Source organism: Elgaria multicarinata, chromosome 9 (assembly GCF_023053635.1).
Source record: "Elgaria multicarinata webbii isolate HBS135686 ecotype San Diego chromosome 9, rElgMul1.1.pri, whole genome shotgun sequence".
NCBI lineage: Eukaryota > Metazoa > Chordata > Lepidosauria > Squamata > Anguidae > Elgaria > Elgaria multicarinata.
Window position 1 is genome coordinate 79,255,187 of NC_086179.1, and position 27,442 is coordinate 79,282,628.

At 38.9% G+C, this 27,442-nt stretch overlaps 1 protein-coding gene across 2 annotated transcripts in view; it reads left to right on the top strand.

The window, feature by feature from the left end:
* The first annotated feature begins 591 nt into the window (after positions 1-591).
* Positions 592-27,442, top strand: part of DUS4L (dihydrouridine synthase 4 like) — a 35,940-nt gene continuing 9,089 nt past the window's right edge. The window contains exons 1-11 of one of the 2 annotated variants that reach the window (XM_063134157.1): positions 609-850; positions 2,208-2,338; positions 3,185-3,306; positions 5,147-5,264; positions 7,234-7,356; positions 8,149-8,378; positions 14,232-14,334; positions 17,995-18,095; positions 20,204-20,354; positions 22,690-22,825; positions 24,170-24,284. In XM_063134157.1, coding sequence (XP_062990227.1) covers positions 830-850; positions 2,208-2,338; positions 3,185-3,306; positions 5,147-5,264; positions 7,234-7,356; positions 8,149-8,378; positions 14,232-14,334; positions 17,995-18,095; positions 20,204-20,354; positions 22,690-22,825; positions 24,170-24,284 — 1,351 coding nt within the window. In that variant the 5' untranslated portion in view covers positions 609-829. Of the gene's footprint in view, positions 851-2,207; positions 2,339-3,184; positions 3,307-5,146; positions 5,265-7,233; positions 7,357-8,148; positions 8,379-9,595; positions 10,671-14,231; positions 14,335-17,994; positions 18,096-20,203; positions 20,355-22,689; positions 22,826-24,169; positions 24,285-27,442 lie in introns of those variants that run through there. The other variant, XM_063134156.1, reaches the window with a different exon arrangement.

Consider the following 27,442-nt stretch of genomic DNA (forward strand, 5'->3'; position numbering starts at 1 on the left):
ATCGAAACAACCCTCAGGTTGTTGCCAAGGGCGATCTACTTCAGCTCTGCCTCTCAGATCTCCCAACCTAAATCCAGCCCTCAGTTGTAGGCAGACGCTTTGTGCTTTGACTTACATACAGCCGCGTTGCATAGTTAAAATTTTAAACAGTTATTAAAAAACACACACAACTAGTGTCAAAATACTAATAACGTATTTAAAAAGGGGGGGGGAGAAAATCTCCCTCCAATATAAGATTTGACTTCAAAAGAGTATTATTCCCCTGTCTTTGTTGATACCTTTTGTCGCTGTTCTCAAATCACAAATAAGGTAATAAATTTGGAGTTCTCCATTGTTTTCCATGAGCAATTCTCGCTTCCATCTCTAGGAAGACCAAATATAGCCTCAAAAGGAGCCCGGAAATCAAGAATCTCGTGTGAGTCTAATTGCAAGTCTACAGCTGAGCTGTTTGAGGAAGTTATGTTCTACCGGAGTCTCCCATAGAGACATTAAAATTAGAGAAATATCTCCACATATTTCATGGTTCTTCCGACCTAAAATTCATTTGATCGTCTACAATAGTTTCCAATGCAAACATCGCTTCTTGGCCAATGACGGCTTTCCATTTTCAATAGAAATTGAGGTTTGGAGTCACTCTATCGTTTCCTATTTCTCTAGTCTTCTTTGGTTTTGCTCAAAGTGCCTTCCTTCTTTCCCTATGCCTACGGCACGCGCAGGCTCGCTACTCTCTGGACCTATGGGGAGGCGAAAGGGCCAGAAGTAGCAAGATACGTTCACACGTGTTCCTTATGTCTTGGTGGTGAGGAACGGAGAACCAGCTGTACATGGGATGAAGATGCTAGGTGATCACGTAAGTTGCTAAAGGAGTTTCTGACGTTTTCGTGCTTCCGCTAGCTTCCTCTTATTTCACCATTCGTTTCTTCACTTTCTAAGGAGCATCTCAGCACAGGGAAGGGGGTTAGACTCGGGCTGAAAAGACCGGAGTTCAAATCCCTACTCTGCCATTAAGTTCTTTTGGGCGACCTTGAGCCGGTTGCCAGTTCTCAACCTAGCCTACCTTACACAGTTGGGCTGGTGGGAAGAAACACGTATGCCGCCCGGAGCTTTAAACCAAGGATGGGATCATAGGTGTACACAAGGGGTGTGCCCAGGTACACCCTAATGTCTCAAGGAATAAGCGTCAAATTGAGGGAGCCATTGAGTAGGGATCCAGATGCAGTGGTACGGTTCTCCAGCTGCCTCCAGCTGCTCTGTTGCTGCGCTAAAGAACCACTGCCTCTTCCCAGCAGCAGGAGCAAAAAAGGATCACTCTGCCGGGAACCGCACTTTAAAGAAGCCAGAATTGAGTATTCCATAAATGTTTGCCTTTATGAGTGAGCATTCAATCAATGTTCACCTTCTAAAAAAGTAAATTCCCTGGATGCACACCCTAATGAAATGTGCTGTGCAAACCTATAGGTGGGATATAAATGAATATCCTTTGTTGAGAAGGCAACGGTGATATATATTCTGAGCTGGCCATTCTGCCCAATTTCAGCTACCACTGTGAACTGTATGTTTACAGTGTAAAATGTACCTCCATACATCTTATCTTATTTCAGGCTCTTGCCTATGAAAAAGAAGTTCAGCAATTTAGGATGCAATCCTATGCTTAGATGGGGGGAAGGCTACATTTACCAGTATGCTTCAGCCAGCCAGCCAGCCTGAAAAAACTGTAGAATTTTTTTCTACCTGAACATAAATAGGATTGTACTCTTAGACTAGGTTTATAGAGACCTGCATATCCGTTTTGACTAGGGATGGCAGGTTGCTAGATTTGGTACCCTACTTATAATTAAAAGGAGGCAGAATTCATATTTGTGGATAAATTGGTTATTTGATTTAAATTAAGGACTTGGATCAGGCCTGACAGGATAAGCATTGTTTCTGAATTTGGCTTTGATTATTCTGACACCACTGTTACATCTGGTTAGCATTTTTATTGAGCTTTGAAGTTTCAGGCAGCACTAGAAGCAGATACTGAAGCCATTGATTGAACAGCAGAATACTTTAAAAAGACAATTGTATGTTTGCAATGAACAGGATTATGTCCTATGCTTGTGTGTATATTCTGTACATTATCAAGGAAGTTGTAAAGAAAGATAAGAAGGGTGGAGAGAATTGATTTTTTTTTTGTTACCTCCTGTTTTGTTTCGTTTGTTTTGCAGATGTGGTCTGATAACTTATATATGACTAGTCAGTCCAGAGAGATTCTGCAGTGTCCACTAAGAAATCCAGTTGATTTGTTTAATTCTGGGAATATTGTGAAAATATGCGCTCCTATGGTTAGATATTCAAAGTAAGTACCATTTCCAGATTGCATCCTGTTGATCTCTATATATTCTCCAGGGCGATGATGAACCATTTCAGCCAATGTAATTGTTCTTAAATTAGCTTAGTGGTGAATACTTCATTCAATTAGTGAATCACACTTTATCAATCATATGATATCTACTTTGAGGTTCAAGCCACTGGACTTACAGGCAGTTTGCACAAGAGTGTTTGAACACACCCCTGTACGTAGTGTATCCAGCACTGTGGCTGGCTGCAATAGCTATTAGTTCTCTCACGTTATTGACCCTGGAAAGTGTTATGCCAGCCCTCTCCACAGCTTCCTATTCCTCTTCTCTGCAGTTCAAGGAGGTGAGCGGTGGCAGCGGCGGCGGCGGCAGGGGCATTACTGATGTGACTAGAATGGGCCTGTTAGAGCAGCTGCAGTAACTGTCAAAACTCAAGACTTCTATAGGCAGCAGGAGGCTTCTGTACACAAGTTGGCTAATTCAGAGGCTCTTGTAGAACTTGATTTTGTAGTTGCCTGCAGAAAATTACCAGTGTTGACAGTTTGGTGGGGCTATGAGTTCAATCCAATGCTAGTCCTATGTACAGTAGACACATTGAAATAAATGGAATTTAAGTTAATTTATAGAGCAATAGAGCTGGCTGATGATAGTTGCCAGCCTGGAGGAAGGGAGTGTTTATTTATTTTTTTCTTCATTAGGCCACTTAAGAGAAAAAAGATATTGAAAGCATTTTTCACTTGTTCTGTTAAATGATCCCATTGCATTTAGTGTTGTTTAGAATAAAACATTTTATTTAACAAAAAATGTTTTAAAAATTGCTATTTCAAATGTTCCTGTATTTTCAGACTGTCTTTCAGAACTTTAGTCAGGAAATACAACTGTGATTTATGCTACACTCCAATGATAGTTGCAGCTGATTTTGTCAGATCTGTGAAGGCTAGACACAGTGAATTTACAACTAATCAAGGTATTGTGTTTTGCATTCTGCTAGATTTTTGAAGGATATGAAATACAAAGCTTGGGCCTTAATTCCTTTATTTTCTAATGCTTATTTAGCTAAGCACTGAATATGTTCCAGGATCCTAGAAAAATATCCCCCCCTCCTATTTCTTGAAGTCACAGGCTACAGTCATATACATATTTACCTGGGAAACTTATTTCTGAGTATAAACACACATCAGATAGCATTGTCAGGGCCTAAAGCCAACCTCTGTTGTATCATTAGCATTGTTGATGTCCCAACCGCAGCTCCCATCGTACTCCAGGCATAATTGTATTTAAGAGATCATTCATCCTATCCGACATGCAATAATTACAAAGCACCCACCAGGCCAAGTAATATAATCAGAAACAGTATTCCATGGCAGCTGGCCATGAAGTCTCTGTACCGTATATACGCCTGCAGTTCTGTCTTGGCTGCTTGAGTAAAAATGTAAATGGATTTCTCTAGCACAGTCTACACACACACCAATTTTTAAACATTCTGGTGTAGCATAGTTGCTAAGAGACTGAGCTAGAGCGCAGGAGATCCCTGATTCAAATCTCCCATGAACTCAGGAGGGGACCACATGCCATTGTCTCAGCCAGCCATCTGCAATGTGAGGATAATAATACTGAACTAACCTATAAGGTTGTGTCAAGGATGACAACAATAATGTATACAAACTGCTTTGAACACTCTAAAGGTGCTGTATAAATGCTATTTATTACTAGAAAAGAGTAGATTTCTATTCCATAAAAGAAATAATCCTTCTTTGCAGAGAAGGGTATGGCAACAGACCTTGGCAACGCTATTAAGGCAATAAAATGTTTCCATTAGGAGGAAATATTTATAAATGTTTATCATGAGTAAATCATTCAAACCTTGTATCCTAAGATAAGCTAAGATAAGGCAGGTCATGGAAGGAAAGTTTCCTGTCCCCTCCTCTTCGTCCTCCTCTCTCCAGCCCATATGTGTGATGCATTGAGACCACGAAGAAGAACGGACCACTGATCTAGCTAGCTCAGTACTGTGAATGTTGACTGGCAGCCACTCTCCAGGGTTTCAGTCAGAAATGTTTTCAGGGAAGCTCGGAGGATGGCAACAGGGGAGAGGGCCTTTTCAGTGGTTGCCCCCCGACTGTGGAATGATCTTCCCGATGAGGCTTGCCTGGCGCCGTTATCTTTTCGGCGCCAAGTCAAGACTTTTCTCTTCTCCCAGGCATTTTAACAGCATTTAACAACGTTAAGTTTGTTTTTAATGGACCCCAGAATTGTTTTTTAATGGATACTGTTGTTTTTATACTGTTTTTATGTTTTTTAAATTTTGTATACTTTTAATGTTTACTATTTTTAATTGTTGTAAACCGCCCAGAGAGCTTCGGCTGTGGGGCGGTATATAAATGTAATAAAATAAATAAATAAATAAATGTTCCAGCCCTACCTGGAGATGCCAGGGACTGAGCCTAGGATCTCTGCATGCAAAGCAACTGCTTTACCACTGAGCCAAGCTCCTCCCTAGGAAGGCTGTCCTGAACAATGTGGGGCGGGATGCTGCTCAGGGAAGTGGAGAGCTGCCCAATTTTGAGCAATTCCGTTCTTCCCCCAGCAGATCTCCAAGCCCCATCTGACATTGTTCGGGAGCCCCCACCCCACCGTCTGAATATGCTTTGTGGGGAGACAAAAATAGTTCCAGGAGGGAGGGGCAGAAAACCTTCCTTCTGCGAACTTCCTTAAGTTAAGTTATCTTAGGATCCTAGCCAATCTGTTGTAAGTGTATATATGGTGTATTTTCTTTTCGTTTCTTACAAAACTCTTCATTTTCTCAGGTGATCACCCTCTGATTGTTCAGTTTGCTGCTAAAGAAGCACAGGTTTTAGCAGATGCTGCGTGTATCGTCAGTCCTTTTGCAGATGGCATAGACCTAAATTGTGGCTGTCCACAGAGGTAAAGTTTAAAGGAACTTGGGAAAGCATATAGAAGTAATTGACAAAGTGTACATTTGTTTACTTATTTCCAGAATGTATAAGCTGCCCTTCAGGGTGTAGGGAAACATTGATAACCTTTTACTTGAGGTACTGAACGTAGGCTGCCTGGAAGTAGAGATTCCTGCAATATCTTTCATAACTACCCCTCAAATTGTTCCCCACAATGGTAGGTGGGACCTCTTAGAGAAAGTACCAGAATGATTGACTTCACACAAACTCAGTTAAACTTATATATTTTCAAATATTTATTAAACAAAGAGACAGACAAGCACATAAACCTCAATTCAGCAAAGCAAATTAAAAGAATATACTCACAAGTCTGGCAGATTTCTGGAGAACAAGATCTTTGCTAAGGCAAATACACACCCCAATGACAACACCGGTGTTGGACTCTTCCCCCTTCTCAAGAAAGACCATGGTCTTAGGCTTAACAACTAGGCTCAAGCCAGTGCTGAAAAGTCAGCTTATGTCTTGATGGTTTGAGAGAAGAAAAAAGAGTATTTTGTATACTCACAAATTCTGCATCACTCACATTGACTCTGCAAAGGAGCTCTTTCTCCCAGGCAAAACCAAGGAGTCACTGAGGCCTACATGCTAGGCTCAGAACAACATCCTGGATGTCATGCCTGAGGAAAAGGAAAGACATCTTTTTCCTCTGTGTTCAGGCTTAAATAACCTTCTCATAGACAAAGACCTCCCTCCTAATACATATTAATTTATTCTAAAATATCTAAGTCTATTGGTCCACATCATCAGTTTACATCATCCTCTTCCCAGAATGTTCTGTCTCTTCTGACCTACCTGTTTATTTCTAAACTGGACATTACTTCTGCTTTTCATGTGGTCAACTGTCCAGTTTACTTCTCTGTTGTTCTGGATTTTCTAAACCACAACTTTACCTTTCCATCACCCTGGACCTTTCACCTATTTCCTTTAACAGGAAAATATATACAGTTGGTACAAGTCATGAGTTCTTATGGGTAATGTCTCTGAGCAACATCAAATCATATTTGTGTTTGTTGAAAATCTATTTGCTTCGTCTTTCCAACCATGAGCTATCTTTGAACCAACTTCTAATATGATAGATGAGAAGCAGTACATAAATATTGCTAATAAATAAATAAAATAGGGTCTGATTATAAACACATTGGATATGTAGACAACTCCAGCCCACTTCATCAATTAGCATGAAGGGGGAGGGGGCCTCAGGCGGTGGAATCACAACCCATTGTCACTGCTGGCTCCACCCCCAGACCTTCATGCATTAGACAGAAGGTCTACACAGAAGGAAGCCTACATATGCTCAGCTTGAATGTGTATAGGATCATCCGTGCTATCAGGAGCCCAACATGCAAACTTCTGGGGCTGGACCCCATGAGGAGGGTGATGTTGAACAGATGGAAGCTAATTTCTCCTGTTGATCACACTGATTACATTACTTTATACTTCATAGTCCTTTGGAAACAGCAAGTGAGTTGTGCAGGAACCAGAGGTTTATTTACATTAGGGACTAATGTCTGATAAAATGTTATTTTAATTAAATATACAGCATATGCCACATACAACTGTATGTCCAGATGTACATAAAAATAATAATTAGTACTAGTACCCACCAGATACTTTGAACTGTAACTCCCAGCATTCCTGACCATTGGCCATGTTGGCTGGGACTGATGGGAGTTGTAGTCCAAAACATCTAGAGGGCACAGGGTTGGGGAAAAGTGATGTAGGGTTTAAACACAGGATTGCTAAATCATATTGATTTCTCTGTAATAATATAACTAATTGATTAGAAAATTAATCTAGATTTCCTGAAAACCTCACTATCTATTTCGCTTCCCTCCCAAGCTAATGCTTTATAGAAATAATTAGGAAAAATAATGATCCATCCTAATATACAGGATGTATTTTGTTTTCTTTAATTCAAGATGGGCTATGGCAGAAGGTTATGGTGCTTGCTTAATAAACAAACCAGAACTGGTGCAAGAGATGGTGAGACTAGTAAGAAATCAAGTGGAAAACCCCATGTTTACAGTGTCAATTAAGATAAGGTAAGTTCTGATACCATCTACATAAAAATTAAATACTTAAAATGTAGTATTTTATTTATAAAATTATTTTAAAATAAAAATATTAAAAGTGTAATTGACTCATTTAGCTTTGTCTCCCTGCTCTCACACAATGAGAAGTATTGAAAAACCCAGGAATTTGGGGTTATTCAGGAATAATAGTGCAGTATAGTTGCGTATGTTTAACATATTTTTCCTAAGTATATGTTAACGTATTTTTCCTCTGGTATATGTGCCGGTGTTACACCTTGGTTTCTGAAACTGTGCTAGCATAGCAGTTGGTATCCTCATTCTAAGTATGTTTTGCTGGTGCTAAAGCCCTTAGTATCACTTTTTTTTTCCAACCAAGACAAATTTTGGCAAATGGATTACTTGGATATTGCAAGGGTGGGGTGATGACAGCCTAGATCTGGAGGAGTTAGTTACACTTAAGTCCTACTGAAAACAAAGAACAAGTTAGATGCAACTAACTTAAATCCCATGAAATTGATAGGACTCCAGTGCAACTAACTTTCTCTGAATTGAGGTCAAGGTATGGAATTCCTTACATAGTTTTGTAATCCCCTTTTGTGGGGAATAGTAATACATTGAAAGCTAACTTTGAAAATACTCCAACAATATATATTTTTATTGCTACCTTGGTTTTTAACTATGTACCACATTTTCATGCATATTATTATTATTATTATTATTATTATTATTATTTATATAGCACCATCAATGTACATTATATACTTGCTTCAGTTATAATATTTCTGTTACTTGGAATTATAGGATTCATGATGACCTAAAGAGAACTGTAGACCTCTGTCAAAAAGCAGAAGCAGCTGGAATATCCTGGATTACTGTCCATGGGAGAAATGTAGAGGAAAGACACCAGCCAGTACACTATGATGCAATTAAAATAATTAAACAAAGTATGTCTATACCAGTTGTAGCCAACGGGGATGTGAAATCTTTAAAAGATGTGGAGGACATTCATCAAATAACAGGAACAAATGGTAAGAACACATCTTGGATTTGTCTGGCTCTCCTCCACCAATATCTTTTCACATAAATGAAAAATGTGTATGCATATTCGATCTCTGGCATTAAACCTGAGTTGTTTGCAAGTCATGATGCTGGCCAGCTTTCAACTGACTTTTCTGCCTTACCTTCCCACAATTCCTATATAGCATCTATGAACCAAGGTCTCTGCATATTTTCTGAAGAGTAAACTCCATTCCACTTAATGGAACTTACTTGTGAGTAAATATACATAAGGATCAGGCCGTAAGACAAGTATTTAAGAGAAGAATAAATACAGTATACAGGGGAGGTCAAACAAATGTGATCTTTACTTAGAAGAATAGATGAATTAAAAATAAGTATGTATCAACTGTAGCATATGGAAAGGTCACCTGGCAGCAGTGGAGCAAAGTGATTCTACTGTATTGATTATTTTTCACTGTCAGCAGAGTTCTGTCAGCAAAACAACTTTTTTGGATTCTACCCACTGTCCTTAAATTTCAGCAGATCTCTCTCTCTCTCTCTCTCTCTCTCTCTCTCTCTCTCTCTCTCTCTCACACACACACACACACACACACACACACACACGTGTGTTTAACCATCCCTTTCTGTGCTTTGCCTTCTTCCAAAGTATATTCTCTCATCTGATTTGTTGTCCTTTCTGTATTTCCTTTGCTCTTGCTTCCTCTGCCTCCCTTCCACTAAAAAAAAAGTGCCACTATCATGTTACGCTTGTAGGCTCCAAGGGTCTCCTCCTATCTGAAACTTAACTTAGCAATAATATGAACAACACGAAGGGTGGAATCCAATGGAGCGCTTACGCTCCTGCAGATTCTTTTACACTCCGCAGATTGTTGCACAAGCAATGGATCTCACCAATTCTGTTGCATGACCAAGACCCACCGCTTTTGCAATGGAGAATTAATGCTTCCCAGAGGTAGCCATGAAACAAGCAGAAACACTTGTTTCTCGATTGGAACAGGTTGGTGGAGCTCCTTTATGTAAGCTTCACTGACCTGCCCCATTCCAGAAACGGTTGCCCAGGAAGTGCTTAATCTTTGTTTCACAAGTGGTGGGCGCCACTTGTAGATGGGAATTGGTGGGGCATAAAAGAATCAGTGGAGGTGTAAACGCCCCATTAGATTCTGCCCAATGTTTTAATATAAATAAAAATAATTAGGTGTTTTTATTTGTATGTCTTTACATTTTATAGGTGTCATGGTTGCTAGAGGACTCTTAGCCAATCCAGCTATGTTTGCAGGATATGAAGAAACACCTCTGCATTGCATCCAACACTGGGTTGATACTGCTCTTGAACATGGGACTCCTTTTACATGCTTTCATCACCATTTAATGTACATGTTGGAAAGGATTACTTCAAAGCAAGAAAAGAAAGTTTTTAATGTTTTAACAAGTACGTCTGCTGTTTTAGACTATCTTAGGGATAACTACGGCGTGCAGTAATTTTTGAAATATTTTAATCATGATGACTGTACATTTATTGTTATATGGTCATTTTTAAATTCAGAATATATATATAATGTATAAACTCTGGGTTTTTTCTACTCAGTCTCTTGGACATGTGTATTCAGTGTTTTAACACAATCTTAATAGTAAAGCTGTACAAAACTTGTGAAAGGCAATGGCTGCCACACTAAATCATAGTTTAGTGTGATATGAGTGATCCTTGAATAATGGTTTCAAGTTGGCTTATTTCAATCTTTAAGTAATGTCACTAATTTTTTCAGTGGAACTCCAGTAATCTAAAAAGTAACTAAATATTATCATGAAATTAAAATATGGAATATTTTAATCTGGAGACGTAATTGTAGGTAAATTTGTTTTTAAAACTATTTTAAATATCCATGTACATTGGATTACGAACTGTACCACCTAATTTTTGTATTGACTATTGTAATGTTCAGTATTGCTTTGTGAACACACTTGGTTCTGCCTTTCCTCTCCTTCCTCCCCCATGTTTTGAACAGATTTAGATTCGTTCTATTTTAGGAAGTGCTAAAGAAGGGATCTTGTTCCACGTAGCCCTATGATCCTTGGGCATCAACAGTGGGATGGATAGCAGGGCTTTCTATGTCACTATAATGTTGAATGCTATTCTCCAATGTGTTGTTTAGGACTTCAGTCCTTCCTGCTCCCTGCATGCTCTAAGGAACAGCGCACTGTCAGCAAGGAAAATCAGATGCGGGCACTCCTTACCCTCGCTATCCTAAACCTTCAAGTGTTGGAGGAAGGAATGTGTTTCTTGACTTATAAAGCTGAATACACAAGACCTTTTTATTTTGGATTGATTAGTGCAAAGTAACTGCTACCCCTGATTTTGTTAGACTTGTTTAGTATGCCCCTGCTGGCCCCTCACTTTGGTGAAGGGAACACTACCAAAATTGCAGGAAATTAGCCTGGCTATTCCCACTCTATTAAGTATGTGGCATGTCTATGTAATGGTCCCACACTTGCAGTCATTGGCCATATAGAAGGGTGTAGGTACGTAGTGCAGTGCGCATGGGCTAAAAGAAACATCATACAGGTTTGCCCAGGTCTAATAAATTATAATGCTTGATAAGCAGTTAAAATTTGCCAAGGAATAGATATTCCATATAAATGGATTGAGTCCCTGTGCTGCTGTTTGCTTCCTGACAACCCCCCACCCCACAACGCCTTAGAGTCAAGGCCTCCAATACTTTAATGAAAATTATGTGTTCATGAGAAATACTGCAGTTGGAAACAAAACCTTTGAATAGCTGGTAGCTCAGAAGTGACTAACTGGAGGTACCAGGAAGAGAGAATTTTCATGGATTTGGATAGGTAAGTGGGAATCTAAAGACTGCAATCCTATGCACACTTAGCTGGGATTAAGCCCCAGAGTTCAGTAGGACCTTGAATAAAGTTTTTTTAAATAAACACTGAGTAAACATTGAACACTGTGGAACTTTTCAGTAAACAAACATCGGCTTATGCTATATGGCTGCAATGCTAGTCACACTTGTAATAATAAACTTGCTAATAAGTAAACGTGCACAAAATTGTACTGCAAATCAATGAAGGGTGCATGCTGAAGTCTACTTCATGTAGATTCCTTACCCCTTACACTTTATCCTGTTCCACTTGCAATCAAAGGCAGGGTTTCAGAGGTAAAATAGTGGTTTCTCCCCACATTCTTCCAATGTTTATAGGTGCAATGTCATTGTAATCCACTTGTGTATGTGAAACTCCAGGGTAATTAATTTTTGCATGGAGTGATATAATTAAGAGTGCACCAAAAACCGGAGTAGGAGAGCATCTGTCTTAATTGCACTGATCTTGATTTACTTGTTCTCATAGTTGTTTACTCATACATAGTTGTTGCTGTCCATATTACCATTCTAAAGATGTGTCTTCAAACTACCCACGGTTAACATTGCCAGCCAGACAACTCCAGAGTAAGTGGTCTCAGGACTGTAGTTGAATATCTTATAGGGAACAGGAGAGCGTTGCACTTCAATATCCAATAAGAGATTTGTAGAGAGATGGTGCCATTTAAGTGTTCTGGAAGGGACTTCCAGGGAAAGTGGGTAGAAAATAAAAGGCCATGGGGTAGCTCAGGGTGATAGAGCTGGAGTAAGTATGGTCAAGGTCTGGTATGGAGAGAAACATACTGGGAATGCTGTCCGTTGACTATTTGAGAAGTAAAAAGCTGGAATAAGATGTTGAATCTGTTTATTTGGGCTGGAAAATGGACTCAGATAACAAGAGCACACAATGTAGAGGCTTGTTTCTCATGGTGATCTTGCACTTCTCTTTTGTAGTATTATGAGGTAACACCAATCAAAGGCTTGGATTAGGGATGTCTTTAAATAAATCAGATCCTTATGGTTGGAACAATTATTAGTACCAGTTCATTTAGATTCTTTACTAGAGACTTCAAAGAAATTGGAAAATTATTAAAGCAGAAATGAGGTTAACACCATCACAGTTGCTAACAGGCTGGAAAAATACAAAACAACTGAATGCAGTCATATTAGAATAGAAGGTGCTAATTCAGGCTGCAAGTATGTGTTCTCATTTCTGAATACACTTCACTATATAAAATTCTCAGCAAGTAAAAATCTAACAAATCTGGGAGAATGGGTATCCCAAAGAGTGCATCTTCTGCCTTACCAGTTGCTGATCACTGAGGTCATCAGATGAGGCATTTCTTGTAGTTCTACTTGGACCTGTAGTCCATTTGGAGGCACTCTGAATACAGCCTTCAATGTACTGGCTCCCTCTCTGTGGAACTCCCTGCCAGTAAAATTCCCCACGTAAAATTCTGTGAATGAGGCTGGGCGATTGCACTAGTCGTATGTGGAAACACAAAATGACCTAACTGCGCTGCTGATCCCAGCCTTCTCCTTCCTATGCTAGTTTGCTTACATGGCTGTGTTGTTCTTTTTAATGTAGGGCAGCAGCAAAAATAACTTGTGTGGTGTAGTGGCTAAGGTGTTGGACTAGGAGTCGGGAGATCCGAGTTCTAGTCTCCACTCGGCCATGGAAACCCAGTGGGTGACTTTGGGCCAGTCAGACTCTCAGCCCAACCTACCTCACAGGGTTGTTGTTGTGAGGATAACATATAGAGGAGGAGGATTATTTACAGCGCCTTGGGTTCCTTGAAGGCAAAAAGGCGGGATATAAATGTAATGAATAAATAAAAGGATGGGGGGAAGGATGATCCGACCACCTCAGACCGCTTGCATTTCCACAGACAGAAAGTAAATTTTTCCTTCCTTCCTGGGAAGGTTTATTAGGGTTGCCTCTGCGATCCTATACCCATTTACCTGGGAGTAAGCACCCCTGTAAAGGTTTATGTTGTTATGCTACAGTCTTACATACCTGCCTACCTGGAGGTAAGCGCCACTGAACACGATGCTACTTCTGAGTAGACAAGCACAGGCTTGCGCCGTTCGTATCTTAAGCGTCCCTCTCTTGAGGGAAGGAGGGGCAATTCGTCTGAAAACAAACCCTGCCATTTGCTGTCGGCTCCCTCTCCCGCCCATTCCCATTTGCTGGTGGCTGCGCCGCTTGCTCGCCCGCCCTTTTGCAGCCTCGGAAGGCCCGCCGACCCCTCCCACCGCTCTGCAGCTTCCGCCGCCATCGAGCCGAGCCGTGTGGCTGGGAGCTGCCCAAGAGCTCGCGAAGGCCAGGCGAGAGCCGGTTGGGGGGCTTCGAATTGAACCCAAACCGTGAGGGTCTCATTCCCCAGGGGAGACAGGGAGGACGGGAGGAGCGCTTATTTAGAAAGCGGGATATATATATATATTAAAAAAGTTCCTCCAGGTTCCGGCTTCGTCATTCCGAAATCGCTCCAAAAGCTCCCTCAAAATACTGTGCGAGGAGTAGAGGAAGGTCTGAGGGGCAGTTTTAAGTGCGAAAATAGCCAGTGGAGTAGAACTGTGATCCGTGTAACTCTCCTCATCCCTCAGTTGAAGGAAGGAAAAAGGGGGGGGGGAGAGAAAAGATGGTCAGATAAAACCTTAGAACTGGGTCTGTGGCAGTATCAGGTGTTGCATGAAAAAAATTAAATCGGATTAATCCGGAGATCTCCCATAAACTCCAGTTGACAGCATAGGGAAGTGGGGCGGAGGGGAGCGGCTTTAAGAATGAACTTCTAAGGGGAGCGGAGGTTGCCCCTTTTGACTAAATCGCTTTCCCGTGTTTTGTGCAGTTTAAACCGTCACGCTCCAAGCTCTTGTCAGCCTGTTTTGGAAACGGTTGGTTGCCCTCGCTTAAGCAGAAGCATCACGGCCCTTTTTCTCCCTCACTGCTTGTTTTGAAACCAGGATGAGCTAATTAGGCTTAACTTCTCTACAGATCTCTCAAAGACAAGATGACGTTTCAGTGGACCGCAGTTGCAGTCTTTCTATATACTGAAATAGCAATATTACTGTTACTCTGCATACCAGTTATTTCTCCTCTAAGGTAAGAATATGCTGCATGTGAAATGGCTGCCTTTTGATGGGAAAAAAGGATAATGCTATAGTATAGTCCTGGGACTACAATTGAGACATTCCTTTTTTATAATTGAAAATCAGTTTATGGCAATCTGCTATGAGCTTATAATGTATGCTCCTGTGGCTAATAAATATTCTGTTCACCCTTTGTCGGGAGTTGCCCACCTTTTGCTCTTTCGATAAGGGTCAGGGCAGTATGCTGAGCCTTCCCAAAGCAGTAAAGAAAATAACCGAAACTTCTTCAAGTTTGACTGCAGCCCCATACAAATTCAACAGGAGATAATAGTGGTGGCTTTTTAAAATTGCATCTGTGTCTTTATTTAAAACAAATCATATTCTGCTTTTCCGAAGCTTCATATAACTTCATATAATATTTTTAAAAGCATTAAAATTGTTATGTAAGGCTTTCAGAGGGGTAATCAGGAGAGTTATAATTCCTATCTCTCACATAGAAGTAAGGATAACATAACTGCTGTATCTAGCACCTCTAATCATCACCAGTGGAACAAGTGTGGTTCTTAACCAAAATAAATAGTACAATGATGACACCAATTGGTAGTGCCCTTTGCAAGTAGTCTCCCTTGAACTGCAGTAGTTATAATACAGCTGCTAACAGCTACCCTGCTGTATTTTCGCTCCCACCAGAACTTAAGACAAGGTATATCATCAATGATAATAAGATGTTATTAACATCTTAATAGAGCTGACCTATAACAGAAAGTAGACTAAGTGGATCGGTTGAAAAGGAAGGAAGCAGAAGCATCCAGGTTAGCATTGTTACCCTATGCAGATCTAGTCAGACATAAGTCTAAATAAATTCAGTGGAGCTAACACCCACTAAAGTGGGTATAGTATTGTAGCTTCAGGCCTCTTGAAGGCATCAGGAAATAACATGGTATTTTTAGAAGTCAGCAGTTGCTCTTTTGGCCACAAGTATATACACAAATAGGGAAGAACATTTGGATACAGATAGAAGGGAACAGACTTGTTCTGCCCCAATCAACTTATATATAAATTATTGGTAGGTTCACAGGAATGCTATTCAATTTTCCTTCCCATCTACTTGTGACTAGATAAAGAGATGTTTTGGGACTGTGAGTTTAGATTTGATTTTTCCACTAGGCCTGCTAGAGTTGGACAATGTAAAACCTACAGATCAGTCTTTGGTATGATTGTCGCTTTGCTTAAAAACCAGTAAAATTAACACTAATAATATTTATGATCCCTGACAGCTGCAGATATAGGGACTCTATATATGAGGTTGGGTGAACACATGAAGCAGAATGAGGTGATAAAATGGACAGTACAACTACATGTGGGGAGTGTTACTGGTAAATGCTACTCCATGTTAAAAAAAAACTGTTTTAAAACTCCATGTTAAAAAACACACCTAAGGGTAGAAGAAAGGCATGAAAAAGATTTATCTTCAGATCTGACATTATTTGGGTTTTCCTATCAATTTACTGGCTCAAAAGCTGACTGAAATAAAAAAATGATGTAGAATCAAAGTGATGGAAATATCTTAAAGCAATTATTAGATGGAAAAAAATCTCGCTTTTAAAAAATGCCTATCAAACATCTACATGATGACATCCAACAATCTCCTGCCGGAGGAGTTTCGTAAAATTAACTCTCTGTGTGATTTTAAGGCAGCTTTAAAGACTAGCCTTTTCCGGCAGGCCTATCCAGATCAATGTTAAATCAAGAATTTTTAAGATGTATTGATTCCTGTTCTAATGTTGTTCCCTGCCTCGATCCAAAGGGAGAGGCGGGTAAGAAATAAATTTATTATTATTATTATTGTGCATTTTCCTCAATTGAATTGAAAGATTTTAGGATAAAGTAAATGTACTAGTAAGTATAAGGAAAAAATAATACCCTGACTCGCTTGTACCTAGGATGGTTAGAATGTACTTTGCCTGCAGTAAAGGATAGGGCCACTGTATCTTTACACTACTGTACCTTGTGTAGAAAAAGGACATCAACAGGTATTCCAGCAAGAAAAGCAACACCTACCAAAATCCTTTTTTCTACACAGCTATTTAAAGAAAGCACAACCCTGCCATCTATTTCCTTGGTCATCCAATTAGGAACAAGTCTCCTCACCCCAGCCAACCTCCTTCTGAAACTACTTGCAGTATCCATGTTCTAGTACAGCAATTCACTAGTTCACTATAACCTATTAAATTATGCATATTAAGAGGGAAATTTCTAAACAATTTTAAAGTTGTTAATAGGTTTGAATATAGTTACAGAGGATCTCTTCCCCCAAAAAATGCAATTAGGAGGAAAAAGCAGTCCACAATTGCCTTCCTTTTCTTTGTCAGCATTCACTTCCACTTACTGTCTGCAATAGCACATGTGCATCTATGCATGTTTTCTCAAAAGCAAATCCTAATGAGTTTATTCAGATTTACTTTCAATTAAATATGCATAGAATAGCATCCGTAGAGGCACTTGTGAAACAACCACTTGAACACATCTGCCTTAAGTTAATGTCACATATCCAATAATTAGTTTTTGAAAATGCAGTGTTATTGAGATAGGTTTACTAAGAGGATAATTGAAGGTGTGGTTTAAATACACACATCCAGGGATTTCTGTCTTCAGAATAAGGCTTTAAGAGGATCTGAAAGCAGCAAATTAGTCTCATTAAACCTGGATGCTAAAGTCACCTAGTCTTATTAGATACAAGCAGGGTTGGCAGGTTCAGATCCTGCATTCCACAAGGTATGCCTTTTCTTATCACTGCAGCAATAATGTGATGGACAGTGCTGCCCCTGGTGAAATTTTCTCTTTTGTGCAACTCTTGAAGATAAAGTACAAAAAGGGCAACTAAAATGATTAAGGGGCTAGAGCATCTCCCCTATGAGGGAAGGTTACATCAACTGGGATTATTTAGCCTGGAAAAAAGGAGGCTAAGGGGAGACATGATTGAGGTGTACAAAATTATGCATGGTATGGAGAATGTGGATAGGTAGACATTTTTCTCCCTCTCTCAAAATACTAGAACCCAGGGTCATCCCATGAAGTTGATTGGTGGGAGATCCAGGACAAATAAAAGGAAGTACTTCTTCACACAGCACATAATTAAATTATGGAACAAGATGTAGTGATGGCCACCAATCTGGATGGCTCTAAAAGGGGGTTGGATAAATTCCTGGAGGCAAAGGCTTTCAATGGCTACTAGCCCTGATAGTTGAGTGCTATCTCCAGTATTCGAGGCAATAAACCTGTATGCACCAGTTGCTGAGGAACATGAGCAGGAGGGTGCTGTTGCACCGTGTCCTGCTTGTTCATCCCTAGCCGATGGCTGGTGGCCACTGTGTGAACAGAGTGCTGGACTAGATGGACCCTTGGTCTGATCCAGCATCAGGGCACTTCTTATGTTCTTAAAGGAGACTCCCCTCGGGCTTTGAGCCTAGTAAATCTATTTGTGCTGTATTTCAGAGTTTTCATTTATTAAATTTATCACCGCCAAAGGTGCATTTAATATCAAGCTTTAATGCAATTTAAAGAGCTGGTGAAAAAAATAATGCAATTGATTTTGCTTTGTAAATTAAAATGCTTGCGAAGTTGTCTTTTCACATATTAAAATTCTTCGAAATCCTGCAATTCTGTTTTACAGATGGCGGAAGATTTTTATGATTTCTATATGGAATAAAATAACAAACTGTTGGAACAAGGCGTTCCTTACTATTATAATTCTATTAATTGTTTTATTTCTTGGTAAGTAGGAAATCTATTTCTTATGTATTGGCATGGATCCTTGGTGATAGACAAATAAAAAGCTTATGTGTTTGCAGGATTGTTATATTTACTATATTGATTTTTCTGCAAACAGCTAGAGAATTTATTTATTTTATTTTATTCAATTCTTTCTCCCACGGTGTACACTTTTTAAATACTGTAAAAAACAAATGTTACCACCACCACCCCAAAACCTATCAGAATATAGGGCAGTATCCAATACTGCCACTGCACTTCTGCTGGTTCTGTTATGCTCATGAAAATAGCAAAAGGAAATTGTGCTTCCTACAGCAACCTCAAAAACAAAGAGAAACTTGTTTCCAGAACGGGACAGCTCAACAGAGCTTCCTTCTGTAACTTTGCTGACCTGTACCATTCAGGAAACATGTGTTTCTGCTTGTTTCCGCTTCTAAGTTTCCTTTGCGCTAGCAGTAGGTGCAGCTAGCATGCAGGCAGTATTGGATACTAGTCCTTTCAGGCCAATTGGGAAGAATCTACTTCAGCTAGCACAAACTAGATTAACAACTGTTACCCAGAGGACCTTCTCTTCTGCTGCTCCCAAACTGTGGAATCGCCTGCTGGAGGAAATTTGTCAACTTGACAGTCTTTTAGAATTTAAAAAAGCAATAAAGGCTGATCTATTCCGGCAGGCCTATCCAGTGAAATTTTAGAATGTTTTTAGGATGTTTTAATGTTTTAAAGATGTTTTAATCATGTATGGTATGTTTTTAATCAGGTTTTAATGTGAATTTTATATCATATTTTTATACTGTTTGTTTTATACTTTGAATGGTTTTAGTTTTTGTGAACCGCCCAGGGAGCTTCGGCTGTTGGGCGGTATAAAAATGCAATAAATAATAAATTGATGATCCTGTCAGGCGCTGATGGCATAACCTCTCAGCCTGGGATTCTCCTCTTCTGTCTCCCCTCAGGGCAGACAGGTCTTACATAGGAAAGATGGAGGAGGGGCTGCCTCATAGTCCTCTCAGGCCATTGATGGTCCCTTCAGGAGCTGATGGTACAAGCTCCCCAGCCTGGGCTACTCCTAAGCAAAAAGATATTGTTACGCAATCAGTTGAATTGGAGGCAAGCCATGTTTTGCTCTCATTAGGTAACAAACAGGATTAAAATTTGGCATGGGAGACTCAGTGAACACCTTTAGTAGGAAGCAATTTTTAAAGAATCAGCAGGTGGCACTATTTCTCTTAGTTTACTTTTGAACAAGTACCATCAACTGTATTGGGGTTTCTCAACATGAGTTTCTTTAGAGCAGCTTTCTCCAATCTGGTGCCCTCCAGATGTTTTGGACTGCAACTCTCATTAGCCCAAGCCAGCATGGACCATCGTCAGGGAGTTGTAGTTGAAAACATCTGAAGGGCACCAGATTAGGGAAGGCTACTTTAGAGGAACTGCACTGACTTGTCTGTTGTCCATGATTTGTTTCTGTTTGGGAAGAGGAAAATACCACAGGATTTTAAACTTGCTGCTAAATACTGAGTTGAATTTGTTCGATGATCATTATAATGTTAGCCATATACATTTCATTTATGTTGTAACAGCTTTTATTGGTTATGTGCTGTCTACTACATATCTACTTGTACACAATGCAGTCTTTTAATTGAATATAAAGTGATTTTAACTAATATAAAATGGTTAGGTTTATTTGTCATTTCAGTGGCCATGAGGCATAGGGCACAAAACTTAGACCTAGTTTCTGAGGCTTGATAATCAAAATGTAAACAGTTTTTTAAAATCCATTTTGAAAAAATGTTCCACAGTGGGGTTTTAATAATTTTGCATTTAATTTAGTCTAGTTTGTAACCCAGTAACCTATTTTTATGCACCAGCTCTCCCACAATCCTGATTTCCATATGCCCCCAAATCCCATCCTTCTATCCCTTTCTACTACTACACCATTCACTGTGTGTTTTTTCAAAATTTTCTGATAAAATGTTTTACTACTTTTACTGGAAAAAGTAATGTGCAAAGTGGCTCTTGGGGTAGAAGCTTTGCATATAATACTGAACTAGTAAATAAAAGGAGACATTGGAAAACAAGTACAACCAATTGTTGTTTTTTACTTGCAGATGCAGTAAGAGAAGTTAGGAAGTATTCAAATGTCCAGTTAGGTGAAAAAACTACACATTCAAGTACCAATGCATTTGATCACATTCAAATGAAACTTTTTAGATCACAACGAAATCTTTATATCTCAGGATTCTCCCTTTTTCTTTGGCTGTAAGTATAGTTATGTGCTATTTAAATCTGTTTGATGCCTCCTTGTAAGAAACTCAGTCCAGAATGAAAAAAGAATGGATCATGCTCAAAATTTGTAGAAGCTTAAATACGTGATTTCGGTAAGTGCAATTAAAATGGAGGGGTAAAGGTTATAGATATTTGAGAAATATAGATGTTGTGAATGGAAATGGGATATGTTGGTGAAATGGGAGAGAGAAATGTAACTCTTAACTCCTGATCCAAAAAAACCTGTTAGTACAATCTTCTCACAGGATTGTACAGCCTCACAAGGTGCATAGTGGAATTGTTTGAGAAGGATACACCAGGATTTTTCTGCACATAGCAGGTTTGTCATTAAGCTTCCTGAAAGCAAGAAGACTGTCAGGCTGCTTACAAGGAAATACTACTCATGTACCTTATATGTAGGATGACCATATGAAAAGGAGGACAGGGCTCCTGCATCTTTAACAGTTGCATAGAAAAGGGAATTTCAGCAGGTGTCATTTGTATATATGGTGAATCTGGTGAAATTCCCTCTTCATCACAACAGTTAAAACTGCAGGAGCTATACTGGGGCAGGGCACTTGCAGCTTTAACTGTTGTGATGAAGAGAGAATTTCACCAGGTTCTCCATATATACAAATGACACCTGCTGAACTTTCCTTTTCAATACAACTGTTAAAGATACAGGAGCCCTGTCCTCCTTTTAATATGGTCACCCTACTTCTACGGGACTGTCCAATAAGAGGCTTGTGAGACCAGAACGTTTGAACAGGATTTTTGGGGCTAATTCTATACCAAAGATTTGTTGGCTGAGGGGGCTATAAAATTATGTGGAAGCCCTGCAGAACACCAGATACACTGTGGCGGTAACAGAGCAAGTACTCTGTTGGCAGAGACATTTTGTCAGCAAAGATATGCTGACAGAATTGCCATTGATATGGGGTAGAAAATTTCCCAGTACTTTATTTTTCCTTGGAATTTTTTCCCATTTCACAAATTCATTAGTAAAAATGAATGTATGCCAATTGCAAATACAATATTAGGCAAGCTTGGCATTTTCAAAGTTAATATTTTTCAGGTGATTATCCCTAGCACATATGTGAGAGAGTATATATATATATATATATAATTAAAATACATATATGTCTCAGAATGAAATGGAACTAATAAGCAGTGACAGCAAAACTGAAGGTGCCCCAAAAATCTTAGTAAAAGAAATTGGAGCTCAGTTGAAACAGATGAGTGTTTTTCATTCCGATAAACATTTTGTGGTTAAGCGGCATGGTTTAGTGAGTTGGCTGAACGGGGCCACACAGTGCCTATGGGTTGCTAAAATTAGTGTCTCAGCAGTTTTCTGTATCTTTGTTTTTTCCCTTAAATTTAAACAATGTAAGGGAAATGCAACCTATTGTCTTTAAATTTGTACAAGTATTTCAATAAAAAATATCCCCATAATACAACAATTTTTCAATACAAATGACCCTATGAAAGTTAATTTAATTTTCATTAGAAAATGTTCTGGTGCAAACTGAATTTTTTCCTATGTCAATGACCTTGTGCAAAATTAACCTACTTTGCATTGGAAAATTTTCCACCCCAAAAAATAATAATCAAATCAAAATTTGTCAGAAAACCCACATTGTTAGGAATGGCTGAAATTGAAATAGAGTCTTGGGTGTATGTGGGCAACAGAAGGAATGTGTATGCTTAGGCTGTGTGTCTCACATCTTCAGCCTGCAGCCACATCCTGTCGTTTTTATGCCATTTTTGTATACCCCTGTATTTTTCCCCTCCCAAGTTGAGCACACATTAGGTATGGAAGCCGCTCCACCAGAGTAGCAGCAGCGTATCTCTGGTTGTGGTATAATGTAAGTGTAGGATTGCTTTTTTAATCTAATGCTGAGCTACTACTAGTAAAGTATTAACACTAAAGAAACTTTAGCAATAAACCAGAGGTAAAGAGTGGCTATAAATGAAATTGTTTTAATAACGTTTTTAGAAATCATTTTTATTTTCTAAGTAAGGAGAAATACATTGCAATACGAGCAGACCTCATATTCAGTGTTTAAGTTGCAGCAATAAATCAACTTAAATAACTTCAAAAACACCAGAACAATCTACAATCCTACTCAGTTGTAAAGCATAATATCATCTAAAGAAAAGACTAAAACAATTGGTTTTCACATATCGAGCACTTTTAGCTGTAGAAACAATTAAAGAATGACAAACTTTTTTTTAGTATTAATTTTTTTTAAAAAAATAAAGACTTTGGAAAAACAATAACTGGACTTGTGTTGTTCTAATGGATTTATGGGTTTCCTGCTTCCTACAGTGTACTGAGACGTACCATTTCTCTTATTACTTTGTTGGCAAAAGAGATGGGAACCCAGGTAACCCTGCAAATGGAAGTATCCAACACCAGTGAAGTTGCCAGGAAATGCTTAGAAGAGAATGAAAAACTGCAACAAGTATGTTTCATAGCTAAATGGGTTGTTTGTTTGTTTAAGTGTATTTCATAACTATGACTGGGATCCAAAGAACATCCATGGTGCACCTGAGGGCTTATGCATGCCAAGTGGGATTTCTGACTTGGAACAGCAGACTCCCAGGCCTATTAAGCTTGAATGTTCATATCAAATTTTAATCTTAAATAGAAGGAAAGCTATTCTTAGTTTTCCAAAATAGCTGTTTCCAATTAGGTCACTGTGCTATCCATTTTTTTTAATGAGCCTTAGGACAGCATCAATTTGTCCAAGAACCAAAAAGCAAATATTACAATAAGAAGGTTATGCTCTTTCATCATTTATTTATCAACTTTTTGTATAAATATTGCAAGGCATGTTTGGAACTTGATTAGCATGTTTTGCATAGCAGCTTGATTAATTCGTAGATCATTAAAAAGGAACTTTGGAGAATGTTTTGAAAGAGCTCACAAGAATCAAACCTTTTTTTATAGAGGGGACATCCACCATACTGATAAATTGTTTATTATTTAAGCAGTGCACATCAATGCATTGATTTTTTTCATTTATATTTTTTGCTTCAAGTTCAAGGCAGTGTGCCTTGTTCCCCCATTTTATTCTGACAACAATCCTGTGAAGTAGGTTAGGCGTGCTGGCAGATGCTAACTCATGGTTTATTTAACCCATGTTTTTTTTTTTTGCCCTATCCAGAGTTTGCTGGCAGATCACTGAATAAACTGTGATTTGTTTTCTCAATTCTGGAGTTGTTTGTTTCCCACCTCCTTCATCCGCTCTCTCCCTGTATCCTAAATGCCTTTAAGGTGCTGAGGTGCTGTAGTATTGGGACATAGAAATCTAAGTTTTTTAACCACTCTTGCCCACTAGCTTTGTAGCCTGCTGAAACTCACGGTTCTTGGTTCACACGTAACAACAATCAGTGGTTTAAATAATCCAGAGTTCATAACCCAACAGCAAACCATGGCTTCTCTTTCTGTGTTTTTTTGTTGTTGTTAACAAACATGATTCATTAGTGCGGACACATTCGCACATCACGAAAACCCAGAATACAACAACCCATACCATGTTTTAGCATTACGAGTGAATCACCCAGTGAGCTTCATGACCTAGTAGAGATTTGAACTTGGTTCATATTTTGACGTTTTACAGCATATGCAAAAAAGACAGATTCCTTGCTCAAAAGAGCTCATAATTTCAAGTTTGACAGTAGACAGAAAACAGGAATGGAAGAGGCAAGGATAGCAAGGGACAAATGAGAGCACGTGCTTTATATGTATCTAGGTGTACTTAATGTAAACTGAAATGGAGAATTGATGCATTATTTTTCCTTAGCAGTCACTCAAGAGGAAAAAAAGTGGTAACACTGAAGAATTGTCTGACGTAACAAATAAAAAACTAAAGCAAGAAGTAGAAAATCTGAAAGCAGAATTAAAGAAAAGTTCAAATGGTATGTTTTTACTATTTCACACTATTTAAGGAAATATATTTGCATAGACTCACAGATGCAAAACAGTGTTGCTCTCTATATTACAATAAGTATCTTAACAGCTTCATCCTGTCTCTAACTATGGCATGTGCACCTGGGGCTGAAGGAGGATTGTAAGTTTTTGTCAAGTAGACAGAACCATATAATTTTGCCTTACTAGCCATTAAAGTACTGCATACTCTTCCTTAAAACAAAAGTGCATAGTTGGTTAGATGTTCATGGGCTCCTTGTAAATATAGTGCTGCGTGATGGGTCACAGTTGTGCCATTCAAGGGTAAAAGAAAACATTTGAAATTCTTTGTGAACTGACTATCATTTTAATAGGAACAAAAGACAGCCTAACTGAAGGTGGTGGCTTTTTCCATGTAACAAGATCCCCCTTGTTAGTTTCCGTGTTTGACTTATGCTGTCTTGATGAAACAACACTGAGATAAAGGCAGAGGTTTTTCCTGACTGTGTTTGTTAGTTCTGGATCTTGCAAGATTTGTGACATTTCTTAATATTTACCAGGCTGAAATGAATGCCTTGGATAATGTTACTTCTGACCTTGTGAGGATCTGAAAACTAAAATGTAGTTCTTTGCTCATGTATAGAACATTGTATAACCATGGTGTATTTTGAAGGCAAACTTACTGATTCATTGAAGGTTCAAAGCCCCAATTAAAGCAGTTTTCTTCCCTAGTCATACTAACTCATTGCATTGTACAGCCTCAAGCCAATGCAGTATTTCAGCCAGTTAGCATGAGTACATCCAACATTCAAACTCATGAGATAGCTTAGAAATAATAATTCAAGGAAGTTTCAAGAATTTCAGAGTGCTATTTCAGCCTCTCAGCAACTCTATAAGGCAACCCTATGAGAGAGAGAGAGAGAGAGAGAGAGAGAGAGAGAGAGAGAGAGAGAGAGAGAGAGAGAGAGAGTAACTTGTTAGGTCCCCTAGTGAGCTTCTCAGTTGAGTATGGATTCCTTTTGTCCAGGTGTTGGGAGTATTTCAAATTATGTTTACCATCACATAGCTGCATTTTTTTCAAATGAAATATAAAGCTGCAATTGTATAAAGCCCAAGTATAGAAGTTGTGAGTTTGACTGACTTACTCCAGAAATCTCACTTGTCTGGATTATGAAACCTTGCAGCTCCTTGGAGTTTATATCTTTGTGTCCACCATTCCTCCCACCCTATCAGCTTCAGCCCAACAGGGCATAGGAATCTCAGAAGCCTCCAAGTTCAGAGGATTGCAAGCAGTGACAGCACAGTCCATAGGATCACACCTTAAGGAATAAAATAGTTAAAATGCACAATAGTTAATAGTCTACAACTTGGAGAAAACTGAGGAAAATAACTATTTCTTAACTTCAGTTCTGTGTGGACAATGAAGGCACAATTTGGCAGAGTTCTCCAGTGTGGTGCCCAAGCACAGTTCTCTTGACACTTGCTGGGCTCCCTGCCCCTCCTGATTGTTATTTTCTTTAAAATATACATTTTTTCATTTTTTTAAACTGGGGGCTGGCACAGTGAAGGACTTGTCCTCCAGTGCTAGGTTCATACAAACAAGAACTAGGATTTATTTAACAGGGAAGAGAAAAGCGGGGGAAGCAAAACAAACATTCAAATGAATAAACAATTTAAAGTAAGTCTCTAAACAGTAAAATAGTAATATGTTCTTAAAAGGTAGGTGTTTTTGTTTTTAAAAAGCAGACTCGCTGTTCAATAAGTTATTGGCTGTTCATACTAGAGCCGCTGCTCTGGTTACTGGGAAAAGGGCAGAATCAATTTAAAATGCTGTCTTCCAAATAGTACTGACTTCTTGAAGACAAATATGGTTGATGTCTACTATCTAAACAGTTTGCGTATCCAGCATTGTAGGCATAGCCTTCTCAAAAAGTTATCGTATTCAGTTAAGAAAAAAACCCTTTCAGTGCAATGTGTTGCCTTAAGAGATTTCCATGTTCACACAAACTCCAAAATGCTAGTAAATTATAGCTGTTAAGGGCCACTTGCTTAAAAGAAGTGTTATTTAGGCAATATGCATATGTTGTTATGGTATCCTATGCTGTGGTTAGTTCCAGCTTCACTACTCTGCCACTGACTATCGATGGTAGAGTGGTCAACCGAAGTCCAAGAATACGTTCTCTGGCATAGACATGTAGAGTCTATGCAACTGAAACTACCATTCCACATTACAAATACTCAACTGGCAATCAATACCATCCACATAAAAGGGTAGAGTTGGAAAGCACCTTGAAGATAACGTAGTCCAGCTACCTGCCATAGGTAAAGCATTTTAAATCATCTTTCCCTTTAGCCATTGAAGCTGCAATATTGTACCCACTTACTGAGGATTAAACCACATTACATTCAATGGGTCTTATTTCTAAGTAGATACATACTTATTTCTAAGTAGGTTGCACTGTAAATGAAAGAATGGGCAGGACAAAGAATAATGTGTGCTACTGCCAGCACAATATCATCCATGAAGGTAGCACAATGTTGTGCACCGTTTTGCAGATTTGGAGCAAAACTGTAGCAATCATTTTGGTGCCAGGGCCCAACTTTGTAACATGCAGACATTTATTTATTTATTTATTTATTTATACCTTTGAACATATGCAGAATGGAATTCCCTCCATTCGGTACAGTAGTGAGTCATCAGAACAATTTGTGGAATAAATTTTCAGATCAAAACTTCGCAAGGTTCTGAGCTCCCTAATTTGTTGGTGTGATTTTTTTAAAAGAGCAGACATGTATTTAAGAATCAAAAACCAATTTGGATGTACAACTGGTTCATTTCTCATACGTTGCCATGGAATTTGTTCCTCTCCAAGCTCTATGGCCCCTTCCTCGAGGTGTCCTCACCCCATCCCCAAGAGTGACATTATGATGATCAAGATTACAACTAGAGTTTAGGAAGAGAAATACTACTTAAATAAAGTGTGTGGAATTGTGTAGTGTCCTTTATATAGCATTAGCTGTAAATGGCAAAACTTTTTACTAAGTGGCCTATGACACAAACTAACACTTCAATTTTATGGAGAGCTACTCTGCCCTAACCTCCGTATTTATACATAGTTTACATTTGAGTAAGTTTTCATATAGTTATATGATACAGTTCAGTAACCTA